The sequence below is a fragment of the Lynx rufus genome, unplaced genomic scaffold (assembly GCF_022079265.1).
Source record: "Lynx rufus isolate CCGP_SWC_20201006 ecotype Redwood Valley unplaced genomic scaffold, mLynRuf1.p SCAF_4, whole genome shotgun sequence".
In the NCBI taxonomy this organism is placed as follows: domain Eukaryota; kingdom Metazoa; phylum Chordata; class Mammalia; order Carnivora; family Felidae; genus Lynx; species Lynx rufus.
In genome coordinates, this window is record NW_025814856.1 from 1695046 (window position 1) to 1708041 (window position 12996).

General features: G+C 64.1%; 1 protein-coding gene across 6 annotated transcripts in view; it reads right to left on the bottom strand.

The window, feature by feature from the left end:
* The window catches only part of PIP5K1C (phosphatidylinositol-4-phosphate 5-kinase type 1 gamma), a 50868-nt gene that overhangs the window by 6815 nt on the left and 31057 nt on the right, over positions 1–12996 (bottom strand). For 5 of the 6 annotated variants that reach the window (XM_047094823.1, XM_047094821.1, XM_047094824.1 and 2 more), the window contains exons 7-16: positions 12299–12598; positions 11450–11655; positions 9993–10076; positions 8410–8458; positions 6675–6759; positions 5118–5279; positions 4251–4389; positions 4103–4135; positions 2839–2943; positions 232–352 (exon numbers count right to left, since the gene is read on the bottom strand). In XM_047094823.1, coding sequence (XP_046950779.1) covers positions 232–352; positions 2839–2943; positions 4103–4135; positions 4251–4389; positions 5118–5279; positions 6675–6759; positions 8410–8458; positions 9993–10076; positions 11450–11655; positions 12299–12598 — 1284 coding nt within the window. The remainder of the gene's footprint in view (positions 1–231; positions 353–2838; positions 2944–4102; positions 4136–4250; positions 4390–5117; positions 5280–6674; positions 6760–8409; positions 8459–9992; positions 10077–11449; positions 11656–12298; positions 12599–12996) is intronic. The other variant, XM_047094820.1, reaches the window with a different exon arrangement.

Below are 12996 nucleotides of genomic sequence, written 5' to 3' on the forward strand. Positions count from 1 at the left end.
GGCAGTTCCCCTGACTTGGGGTGGCCTGGCCTGGAGGGCGCGGGGCAGGGCGTTCCCACAGCACGTGAGCGTGTGGGTGTAAATGCGTGCGAAGGCACACTGGGTGTGCGAGAGCGTGTGGAGTGGAGCGTTGACCCGTGAGTGCACGTCTGTGTCCACAGGAGTGCCTTGTGAGCGTGTGAGTGCGTCTGGTCGAGGGCCTGGTGACGTCGGGAGCTGCAGGGGACTTACAAAGTAGATGTCAGTGGCGGGCGTGTCCTCCTCATCCGAGGCCTGGCTGGCGGGCTCCGAGGCCTGGCTGGCCGTTTCTGCTTCGGCAGCAGCAGAGGCGCAGGCTGGGGAAGCCTCCACCCTGGGGACACAGGGACACGGGAGTCCTGGGGGCAGGGCTCCGGACGGCACCCACCTGCCCCAGCCCCCACCGCAGGGTCCTGCCTGCCCCCTCCCCTCTCATCAGCGGGGCAGCACAGACGCGAAAGACTCAGGAGGCCAAATAAAACAAAACCTCCCCATCACTGCTGAGGCCCAGGAGATAATCGGCCCTCCCTCGAACGGGTGAGCACACACCAGTGGGCGGGCAGGTCCCAGCGCCACCATCACTCTCCGTGCGACCCTGAGGGTCCTTTCCCGTCCGAGCCTCAGTTTCCCCATCTGTGGAGGAGGGACGCCGGGCACCCACCATGTTGGGTCAGAACCTCTTTCTCATCTTCACCGAGCACTTCCTCTGGGCCAGGCCCTTTCAGGAACCTTGCCTGAATTCACCCAGCGACCCTCCACTGGGGAGGGGACTGCCACCCTCCTGAGTTACAGACAGGAAACTGAGGCTCCAGATGGAAAGTGAGGCGTGTCCTAAGCCGAGTGACCGGGGATGGATTCCAGCTCCTAAGCAGAATGACAGGCTCTGAGACGGGGGAGCACCTCTACCCTTGGAGGGATGGGCTGTTTTGGGGGCAAAGACCGAAAGACGCGTTATACTGTTAAGAATTCAGTTAAGGGCAAAAAAGCCACAGGTAGCAGAAACTGCTGTGTGTGCACACACGGGTCTGTGCGTGTCAAATAAATTCTATTTTTTTTTTACTGTTTATTTGTTTTTTTTTTTTTTTTCAACGTTTATTTATTTTTGGGACAGAGAGAGACAGAGCATGAACGGGGGAGGGGCAGAGAGAGAGGGAGACACAGAATCGGAAACAGGCTCCAGGCTCCGAGCCATCAGCCCAGAGCCCGACGCGGGGCTCGAACTCACGGACCGCGAGATCGTGACCTGGCTGAAGTCGGACGCTTAACCGACTGCGCCACCCAGGCGCCCCTGTTTATTTGTTTTTTAATGTTTATTTTGAGAGAGAGAGAAATAGAGACTGCGACATCCAATGTGAGAAGGGGGAAGGGCAGAGAATCCCAGGCAGGCTCCGAGCCATCCGAGCAGAGCCTGATGTGAGCCACCCAGGCGCCCCTCAAAATAAACCCTGGATGGCAAAGTGCAGCCTGGGAATGTGTGTCTGTGAGAGTGAAGTGAGGTCTCTCGAAACGCAATCGAAATTTTAAAAAGCACATAAAGCAGAAATCGTGACAAAAGCAAGAAAAATTCGATCACGATGCCAGTTATAGGACCAAACACACCAAAGAGGAGAAACGAGGATGTGACGCAACCGAACGCCATCAATCGATACATCAGACAGAGCGGGCTCAGAACTTTCCATCCCTTCACAGAGAACACATGTTGTTCACACGCGTCCACTGACCTTAAACAATGAATTCTGTGGGGCACCTGGCTGGCTCAGTCGGTTGAGCATCCGACTTCGGCTCAGGTCATGATCTCACAGTTCATGAGTTCCAACCCCACATCGGAGTCTCTGCTCTCAGCGCAGAGCCCATTTCACATCCTCTGTCCCCCTCTCTCTCTGCCCTTCCCCCGCTTGCATTCTCTCTCCCTCTCCCTCGAAATAAACAAACATTTAAGAAACGAAATCTGTATTGGAGCAGAAAGGCTAAATGTTTTTAAAATATACGTGGATTTTCTAGTCTGCTTCCTTCAACTTAAAGCTAAGACTAAGTACTGAAAATGTAAACAAAACAGTCTTCAAATACTCCAAAGTTGGGAGACACTCCTAAAGAAACCTTGCAGCAGGGTCTCCATGGACGTGGGGGCGGATGGTTCTCTGGGGGCGTGCGGGGCAGGGCACGATTCTGGCCACAGGTGTCCCCAGACACCAGCCCCATGTCCTCTGGGGGCCAAGAGCCACTGCCTCGGGTCAGAGAGGACGTGAGAAGCTAAATGACATGCTTCGGCAGGCCAGTATAGAAGAGCCGCTTCTCGCTGAGCCCACGGACGGGGGCATCAGCGCCGGGCGGCCCACGCGCGGCCGGGAGCGCCTCCTTGTCTGAGACACACGGGAGCCTGAACCCCCGTCTGCGCCGGAGGAGCAGGAACGCGCACGGAAACAAACCAGGAGTCCGTGAATCGGGCACACGACACGATGGGGGAAGCGGGCTGAGCCCAGAAGGCTCCCTGGGGAGCCGGGGCCCCACTCCTGCCAGCTCGGGGCTCCAGGCTGGGGACCCCAGGGGCTGAGGAAGAATCCCAGGACTGGCGCACAGCCGGCGGCTCTGCCGGAGACCCGAGGCGCCGGAGGAGCCCCTGCGCGGACCGCCCACTTCCCGCTGCCCGCACCGCCCCTTCCAGGGCCCCACTCCCGGCCCCAGAACGCGGACTCCATTACCCAGCCTGCCTCGGGGGGGCCAGCTGGCCACGTGGCCACGCTCAGCCAATGGGATCAGAGCAGAAGCTGAGCGCAGAGTCGGGCGACGGGACCGCGGCCGGCCCGCTGGCTGGTGACTCACCCCGCGTCTTCCTCCTTGGGGACCACGATCTCCACGCTGCACGCGGACTCCACCTGCACCGTGACCTGCTGCAGGTCCTCCTCCACGTGTGTCTCCTCTTGGGACCTGGAGGCAGTGGGAAGCTGCGCCTCACGCTCTCTCTCCTCACCGGAACTCTGCCCCCCCCCCCGGGGGTGGGGGTGGGGGCGGGGGCGGGGGTGGGGGTGCACCAGGCAAGCTCCAGGCCGGTGGATCTCCAGTCCTGGTGGGAAGCTGGGAGCCTCCGTGGGGTGCTCCCTCTGGGTGCCACCTGACCAGCGCCCTGAGCTGGCCCAGCTCACCCCTGGGGTCTGCAAGGGGGCAGGGACTGACCGTGACCCCAGTACCAGCAGGGGAATAATGTGTGAATGGTAGCCTGGATCCTGCCCACCCTCCTGGGGGTAGCTGGGCCCTGGCCTGGAGGTTGGGGTGGTTCCGGGGGGTTCAACGATCCAGGCCCCTGATGTAGACGCGTCAGAACATTCGGGCCGCCAGGAATGGACAATGTCTCCGCAGAGCAACACCAGAGAGCAAAAAGGTTGTGGAGGCTGGAGGGGGCAGCTGGACAGAGGGAAACGCTTTCCACCAAAAGTGCTTTATGCCAATAACTTTCTCTCCAACTGGCAGGAATATTTAACCCCCAAACTAAGGAAGGCAAGCCCTACAGGTCGCGTTGTAAGATCCAGCAAGAGGAACCACCCAAGTGCCCCCCGGGGGGGGGGGGCAGGCGAAGCCCTGTGAGGTGGAAGAGAAGCAGCGGGGGCTCCACGTGCTCACAGCCGGCCTTGACCTGGCCTGCGGTGGCACAGGCCTCTGCTTGTGTCAAGACGAAGGCAGAAACAGGCCGTGTGTACGTTTTCTCATAAGCTCATAATGTAGTTCCAGAAAGAGACAAAAAAACAAAAGACCCGTCCAGGGGTGGCCCCCATGGAAGGGAACGGGCATGGGGCAGGGGGGGGCATTCACTACATTCTCTTTTGTATCCCTTGGAATAAAAACTAATAAAATTAAAAGATCAACAAACAGGTGCAGGGAAGGGAGTGGGAGAGTGGAAAGAATTACCAAGTGACTCAAGACTCTGTGCAGTTCTAGCCCCTAACTTAAATCCGCGCCCAGGCAAGTGGTCAGAGAGGCGGGGGCTCTGGGCGGGAAGGCAGACGGGGTGCGAGGGGGAGGGGAGGAGAGAGGAAAGGCCTTGCGGGGAGACCGTGGGGCCAGGCGGGGAGAAGCTGGGGTCTCATCTCACCGGCCATCCTGTCCGGAAGACTGTGTGCGCCGCCTGCGGAGAGACGCAAGCAGGTGGAACCGGTGGCGGTGGCGGAGGCCCCGCCCCACCCGGTACGGGATATGGCCACGCCCCCGCCTCGCGGAGGGAGACGCCCCCGGCCCCTCACCGGTACCGTGGCTGCTCTGAGGTCTCCGAGGGAGATCGCTCTGGGATGGAGAGGGACGTGGAAGACAGGGTTGTGGCGATGGAGGCGGTGGTGGCCTCCTCGAAGGATGGCGGCGTGCAGGGCAGGAGGTCGGGCCGGCCTGTGGGGAGGCGGCTGTGGGCGCCTGCAGGAGCCGGGCCCCCAGGGCAAACCTTCCGGGCCCCTGGCTCCACCTGTGGCTCGGCTCACCTTCTGCACCCATGCCCCACCCCCCCCCCCGCCACCCAACACTTCGTCCTGCTGGCCAGCCTTAAGAGGGCAAATGCACTCCAGTTTACCCCTGGCACAACAGCTTCCGGCAGCCCACCCGTCCCGGAGGCCCACAGGTCCTGCTCCACCTGCCCACCTCCTCGCTCACTCTGCCGCGACCACACAGGCCTCTCACTGTTCCTCCAACGCGCCAGGCCTACCACTGCCCCAGGGCCTTTGCACATGCAGTCTCTCCCTTGATGCTATTCCCCCAGACCCTCCCTGTCTGGCATCTTTGACTCCTTAACCCTGGAAACTGGGAGGGACCTTCCAAAACACCATGCCCAACCCCATCAAGTGCTTCATCCCTCTGGGTGTCTGCACGCCTGGTGATGGGGTGGGTCACCTCTCCCTCCGCAGCACTCCCCAGAGGGCTGTAGATCTCAGACTGGGATGGCGGCGGGGTGACTGTGACCCAGGCCCTTCCCATCCAAGTACCAGCTTCAGGGAGCCTTTCCTCACACTGGGGTGCTCCCTGCGTCCCCTCCCCTCTCGGCCCCCCAGGGACGTCGTCTTTCCCCAGCAGCCCCCTGATCTCTCCTGTCACCGAGGCGCCCGCTCCCCAGCCTGCCCGGTCACCTTCGTCCTCCAGCGTGGGGTAGCTGCGGGCCCCCCGAAGGTCATACTGGGCATCTTCCCGCTCGCTGGGGATCTGGCTGGCCGAGAAGGCGGCCGTGGGCCCCAGGGGCTTGACAGCCAATGACGCACCACGGCCCTTCTTGGACGGGGAGGACTTCAGGGCTGTGGAGAGAGGCGCACTGGCGCTCAGGGGCCGCCTGGGAGCCCCCGGCAACCCTGAGGCAGGGGCCCCCAGCCCCCATCCCTCCTTTGCACGGAAGCCTGCTCGCCACCCCCCTCGAGGCCCGCTGCCTGCACACATGGCCCCCGCTGCCCGGCCTCCAGCCCGGCCCTCAAGCCTGGGCAACGAGCCGCTGTCTTTGTGGAGAAAACCCTGCCCTGCTTTCTACCCGGCTCTGCCTCGGGAGGCACCAGGAGGCCCCCTTGTCGCAGCCCGCCCTGGCTGTGGCCTCCACTTTCAGACAGGAAACAGAAGGCCTTGGGGCGTGCAGGGCTCAGCACCAAGGGCCTGGTCCAACCCGGGATGAGTGGCCTGTGGAATGCGGCTCAGCCCACCGGCCCCCGTCACGGTGTCCTCCCCGTCCCTGCTGCGAACTCTGGCCCCAGGACGGCCGGCACAAACCCCAGCACATAGTACGTGCTCAATTCGCCTTGTGAACAGCCCTCCGGTACCTGGAGGCTGGTGAGCCCCCCGGGACCACAGTGAGAATGACGCCCCAGGAGAGGTTCCAAGGCGTGGCACGCGGACGCCGATGAACAACCCACTCTCAGGAGACAGTCCCACTGCTGTCAATTTCAAGCTCCCGGCTAGATGTCACTGAACGTGGGGTTGCGTTGGCTCGACGAGCCGGCTCCAGGTGACCAAGCTGGGTCACGGCCCACACAGGCCTGGCCCAGGCCAGGAGAGCAGGTAGGCACTGCGCACTTAACACCTACTGTGTGCCAGGCCCCAGCCTAGACACTGGGGACACAGAGCGACCAAGGCTGACGAGAACGCTGCCTTCTGGGGACACAGGGTGCGGGGGGCAGATGACGGACAGACACACGGGGAGAAAGGCCCCTTCTGGGATGTGTGCCGGGATCTGGGACTCGAGGCCCAACAGACACCCAGGGGGCAAGAGCCGCCTCTGTCCTGCGTCCTCCTCGACAATGCCGGGTCCCGGCTGCTGACCGGCCGCCTCCACGTCCACCAAGGTGGTTTCCTCGGTGACGGCACGAGGCTGCAAGTGGTCCCCCTCAATGTGCACCGGTGCAGGGTCAAGCCCAGCTGCTGCGTGTGTACAGATGGGGAAACTGAGGCACAGAGCGGGGCATTGCTTGCTGGAGGTCACCCTGGCAGGAGGTGGTGCAGCCAGGACTCGAGCTCAGACGGTGGGCCCCAGGCCCTGCGCTGGGCCCCGTGAGCGTGGTGCCCTGACCCTCCCGTTCTCTGGACCGAGGCCCGAGGATGGCCGAGTAGCGGGAGGTGACCCTGTGGGCTCACTCGGCTCTTGGCCGCCCTGCCTCCCGTCTCTGCACCCCGGGGGCCCTCCTGCCCAAAGTGCCTGGGAGGCTCACAGGAGTTCTTCCGGAAGACCGTGTTGCTCATGAACTTGAAGAAGCGCTCTGCGTAGAAGCTGGGCCGGTGGACAGAGACGGTGTCCTGGGAAGCGAAACAAGGGCCCGAGGGCAGAAGGGCGTGAGTGCCGTGGTCCCACCAGGAGCTCCCCGGGTCCCGCGGGACAGCCCAGGGCACAGGCGGGCGGCGGGGCAAAGCCACCCAGGTGGGGAGGGGACTGGATCCCCAGCACGGGGCTTCCTGGACGGACCCGGGGGTCAGGTGACGGTGGCAGAGGGCAGGGTGGGAGGGAGACTCCGCCATCATAAACCCGTCTGTATTTCTAATCCTTTGAACCATGGGAAGCGACAGCTACTCAAAGAGGTAGACGAATGAACGTCGAAACACGGAAACCAGAGCAATTCTCTGACAGCGAGTCTCAACAAAGGACGGCTGGACGCCTGTTTTATAAGTGACGGTTGGTGGCGCACAGTCACGCCTGAGGTGGGGACAGGCGGCCGCTGGTGTCCCTCGGCCCCACACCCCAGTGTGGGGTGATGCCGGGCTCCCCTCTAAGCTTGTCTCCTTGTCTGTGTGACAGGGAGGCTAGAGGCTGCCACTCTCGCTGGACGCGACGGCACCCCGCCCCCCCCATGCCAAGACCCCCCCCCCCCCCGGGGGTGACGACCACAGGTGCCCTCAGACAGGGCCCGGGTCCTCCTCCTGCTGTAACGTAACAGAACCCACAGGGGACTCGCGGCCTCCAGGGTGAAAGCGACACGTCCCATCCTCGCTGCAGCGAGGCGTGACCGCAGGACCGCGTTCTGGCAGGTGGTGGGGGAGACGAGGCAGTGACAGCTTGCGCCCTCTCCTCTGCCTGGAGTGCCCTGTGGGGGGCCAGCCGCGTGGGCCACGCCCAGGAGTGTGCAGCGCCAGGCAGAAGCAGCCGGCCCTGGACTCCAGGGGCCACCCCATCTGCCCCAGACCGTTCACGCCTGTATGGCTACGCTGACCACCGTTTGGCCCCCAAACCCGAGCAGCCCCGGCAGGCCTTACAGTGCTTCCGGCTGCCATGGCTTTGTGACGCCGTGAGAGGGTTCCCGCCCCCTGGCCCTTCTTGGTGCACCTTCTGGAAGCTCCCATCTGGACCGTCCGAACACTCTCTGAGGGGTGTCGGGGGCCGGCTGGGGTTCTGGATTTTACAGACCGCACGCACGCAGACAGCCCTTAGCATTTCAGTAAGAATCGGTCCGAAGGGAGCCGCGGGAGGACAGGCATGGATCGAGGCCCCAGCCAGCTCGTCAGCCCAACCGGACCGGGGTGCTAGGGCTGCTGTCGCAGGTGCACCGTCTGGTCCCCAACAGCTGGCCTGCCCCGTGGGTGTGGCCAGCGCCCGAGCCCCCTCCCTCTCGTGCGTTTCCAGACTGTTCTTTGCCTAGCCGGCCCCTGACTCTCCCGGTCGGGCGGTCTTTGGGAATCCTCCCAGCTCAGCCTGGGCGTCCTCTCCTCCAAGGAGCCCTTCCGTGCCCCTCACCAGTGGCTCAGACCCCACTGCCGGACGGCCTACAGCCAGCTGCCTGCCCTCTCCCGTCTTGACCCGGACCCCTTGGCCTGTGACTGCCGGGGCACACGGCCGCCCCCGCGGGACACTGGCTCCGGGAAGGGAGGCCCGTGTTTCTCGGCTCTGGAGCACCTGGGCCTGGCCCCGGGAGACCAGCAGGTCTGTGGACTGACGCGTGAAGGGACAATGCTCACCCCGTCGTGGACAAGAGCCTTCCAGGTGTGTTCCAGCTTCTTGATGAACCTGCAGAGAAAACGAGTGAACCAAAGTGGTCCTCTAGTGGGGCGGTCCCGTCCCCAGGGGACACTGGGCCATGTCTGGGGACTGGGTGTGCTCCTGGCACCAAGCGGGTGGGAGGGCCCTGGTCCAGAGGAACTGAGACGCCTCAGCCAGAGGCCACCTCCCTCTCCGGCGCCCTCTGTTCCCCTCCCCGCCTGCTGGTGGCTCCTACCGCTGCTGCTCTTAGAGAGGAAGTGAAAAGGCCGTGGTGCTTGGCCCTCCGTGGGGGGCATATGGCAGCACCCCCAGAGCACGGCCTTCCTCTCTCACGGCCCAGGCTGAGCCCGGGTCCTCTCTGCTGGAATCAGTGGCCTGCACTGTGGCTCTAACTAGATCCCTGCACACCTGGGCTGGGGAGAACGTTGCCTCCTCCAGGCAGCCTTCCTGGACACCCCCTAGTCTATGGGGTGGGGGAAGGGTCCTCTTCTCAGCACCCACCCCCGCGGGACACCCCTGCCCCAGGATAGGCTTGTGGCTGCCTGACACACGCTGGCCCACCCTCCTTGCCCCCACTCAAGAGCCTCCGCAGAAACCCTGGTCTGACACCTCCAAAGTTTCCCGGGGCGCCTGCGTGGCTCAGCTGGTTAAGCGCCCCACTCTTGACTTCAGCTCAGGTCACGATCTCACGGTTGGTGAATTTGAGCCCCGAGTTGGGCTCTGTGTCGACAGCCTGGAGCCTGTTTGGGATTCTCTCTCTGCCTCTTCCCTGCTCACCCTATCTCTCAAAATTAGTAAGTAAACATTAAAGCTCTCCACTCCTGCTCTAAACCCAGAGAGATGTCCCCATGGAAGACATCTGCCCCTGAGTCGGAAAACAACAGGCTGCGAATACTTGTGTTTGACGGGCAGGAGCCCAGTTTCATATTTAGGAAAAAAATCACCCAAGCCCACCCAGTGGGCTTCCTGAGGGGGTGGGAATGGGAAATGGGGACCGCCACGCCCAGGGTCCCCTCTGTCCTGTTGGGAATGTGCATAATGAACGCATTCCACTCTCAGGATGGAAAACTAAGACTAAGAAACGCTCGTCACCAAGACCTCATGCGGGTCAAGGCATGGGTAACGAGGTGGCCCACACCCCAGCTTTTAAACCGCAGGTGAGGCTGGGGTATCTGTTCCTTCGGCTCTGCCGCACTTGAGACCCCACGACATGGGGCCCCAGCCACAACCATTTACTCCTGTCCATCGTAGGAGCTGTCCCGAGATGCCGTGCTCTGCGGCCACGGGCGCTTCTGTCCTGCGCACTTTAGCCCGGCACCGGGCACACGGTCGGCGCTCAGCAGACGGGGCCGGACCGGCGGGCGACACCCCACCCACCCCGCATGCCCCACGCCAGCCCCAACCCCGAAGGCGGAGTCACCCAGTCGGGGACCGAATGCCTCCCTCGAGGCCTCAGGGGCCGGCAGCCAATCAGGAGCCTTCCCGGGGCCGAGGAGGCTTTGTCTGCGGGCAGCGGGTGCACCGCTTCCGTGGGCAAGTGAGGGGGGCAGGGGGCACCCACCTGTACGACTGCAGAATGTCAATGATGCCAATATGCAGCAAGAGGCGCTCCCCTCGGCCGTTCACGGCGGGAATCCCGCCCATCCTGGGGAGAGAGGGCGGGAGCGCGGTCAACACCCCGCAGGGCCACACCGCTGGCGGGGGCGGCGTGGGGGGCCCAGAGCCCGGCCTCGGAGAAGCTGGAGGAGCCAGAGCCCGTGTGCTCCTGTAGAGGCGGCAGCTCGGCTGGGGCCGAGCTGCCGTCAGACACGCGAGGCTGGAGGCTGGCGAGGGGTCTGGCCCCCACACACCCGTGCGCACGCACACGCTCACCCCGGGCGGGGCCCCCAGTGCTTCTGGGTCCCGTCTGGGGAGTTAGTCGCTTCACTCAGCCCCAGGCCCACACGTGCCCGGCCCGGCATGGTTAGTGAGGCCACACGACGCAGCGACTGTCCTCAAGTCCCCATGACCCCAGACCCGCCAGGCCCGGGCCCTGCAGGCTCCGCGCACCGCACTCCACGCACTGCCCAGCTCACCTGCGCACCCCGCCATCCTGCCAGGCCTGGCACAGACCCTACAAACGCCAACACAGTGGAGGTCGGGCCAAGCCACCAGACCTCTGCGGGTGTCGCTCCCCCTGCCCCCACCGCCTCGCCTGGTCAGGGCGTCAGGGCTCCTCCCCCGTCCTCCCCAGCTGTGAGCCCCCGTCTCCCTCGCGGACGCTGGGGGGTTATGCCCCCCTCCTCCAGGGCCCCCGTGCTGGTTCCCGACACGCTCAGTCTCGACACCCTGTCTACAGAAGCCGTTCCCACCGGGGGTACTGTCCTCCTCAAGCACTCGACGATGTCTGGAGACGTCTGAGGCCCTCACGACTGGGGGTGTCCTGGCATGGGGGGGGGGTGCCCTGCCATGGGGGGGGCCAGGGATGCTGCTCTGGCCTACGGCACTCAGGACGCCCCAGAGAACGACCCGGCCCAGCGTGCACAGTGCCGGGGGCAGGGCGGACACCCCACGAGTCTGTCTCGGGCAGGGGGCACAGCCCTCTCTGAGACTGTGACCTCGGCCTCCACCACCGGGGCCTGTTCTCCCCGGGGCTCTGGGTTCGGCCCCCTGCTGTAGATGTTGCCTCGTCCCCAGCACTCAACACCCCTACGGCTTTGCTTCAGATGGTGGCGCTTTAACCCATTCTCGGGTCCGGCAGGGGGAGGGGGCATCTGTGTTTCCCACACGGATGGCCATGGGCCTCAGTCCGTGGACAGACTGAGCCGGAACGCCCCGATCATCACCCGGCCGGGGGGGCTGTGCGTCCACCTGTGACCCTCGCGGGGCCTGGCGGGCAGACACCGCTGCTCCGATTCAAAAACCAGGAACCAGCCACACGTGGGCTTCTGGACGTGCCTGCTCCTCGTCTCTTGCCCTCGCGGCCAACTTTCCCTGCCCGCCTCACACCCGAGGGCCCCACAGCCCCGGGTCACCTACGTGTCGTCCGACTCGATGGCCTCCCCGCGCGCGGCCCCGCCCTGGATGGACTCCATGGCCGTGGAGTAGAGGGCCTTCTGGCCCAGCGGCCGCTTCTCGTCCGCGGTGCTCTGGGCGCCCTCGGCCTGCCGCTCCCGCTCCTGCTGGTCGATGTTGTGCACACCCAGGAGCAGACTGTAGTCCATGATCTTGAAGCTCTCCAGCACCTGCCGGGGTGGGGTCGACAGGTCACGCTCCCGGTGCCCGGCCCCCCACAACCCCAAGCTGCATCGGGGTCTGCGCCCACTCGGTCCCCACAGCCTCGCAGAGGCCTGTCCTGACCCCCATTTCACGGATGGCCAGGAGACCAGGGGGTCAGGGGCAAGGGGCCAGGCCACGCGGCAGGCAATGGGACCTGAGGCGTGGCACCCACACAGGGGCCAGGGTGTTTCCTTCCTCCTGACAGAAAACCCGCTCCTGGCCCCCAGGGCTCTGACACCTGGGCTCAGGGAAGCCCGAGGTCCTGAGAGGTCTGGGGGCGTCCTCGGGCAAGGTCATGCAAAGTTTTCCAAGAGGCCTAGGAGCCAGGGGTGGTGGGTCTGGGGGCCTCGGGTTTCGAGCCTGCTCCCCGAGACTAGATGAGATCTCTAGGGGGTGGAGGAGACCACGAGGACAAGCGGGGGCAAAGGGGTCCATGGGCCTGGGGCTCACACTGCACTCGCTTCCACCAGCGTCCCCGTTTCACAGACGGGACAACTGAGGCCCAGAGAGGCGAGGGACCCTGAACTGCCCCCCCCCACCCTGCACTCCGCTCTGGGCTCCTCCCCTGCACGGGGGGGCGGGGGGGGCGTGGGGGCGTGGCGGCCTCACCAGGCAGTCCCGTTGCAGCGTCTTGACAAGGGCGGAGAAGGTGTCTGCGTCCAGCAGGAGCCCCTCGGGCATGTCCTGGATGAAGTCTAGGTCCTTGTAGGTGGGAATGCTCTTCTCCTTCTCCTTCTTGCTGGCCCGCCGCTTGTACGTGGAGCCCTTGAGGTCGAACTTGAGGTGCATCTTGACAACGCGCGGCAGGATGTTGTTCATGACCACCACGCGGATGTTCTTGCCGCCCGACTGCACGCAGTACAGCCCGTAAAACTTGGGCAGCAGCGTCCGCGGGTTCTGGTTGAGGTTCTGGGAGGCGAAGGAGGGGGACAGGGCTGGAGGACAGTCGCCACGGCCGCCGTCACCGGCACACTCTGTGCAGGGCCACCTCCAGGAAGCCCTCCCTGACCACCACCCGCCTGGGCCAGCCCCGCACTCTGCCCTCCCAGAGATCTGACGTTAGCCAGGTTCCAGCAGATGAGATCCTCCGGGTGTCAGGGGCTGGCTTCCCCCCAGGCCAGACCCAGGTGCCCCACCTCCCCAGCCTGGGGTGACACGGGGTCACGGCTTCCAGGCACAGTCCAGGACAAGGGTTGGCAAACTCTGAATACGGGACCAAGTCCAACTACCCACTCGTTCTCACGTGGCCAGCGGTTAAGCAATGAATGGCTTTATGTTGTTAAAAAAGTTGGGGAGAAAAAAGGAAA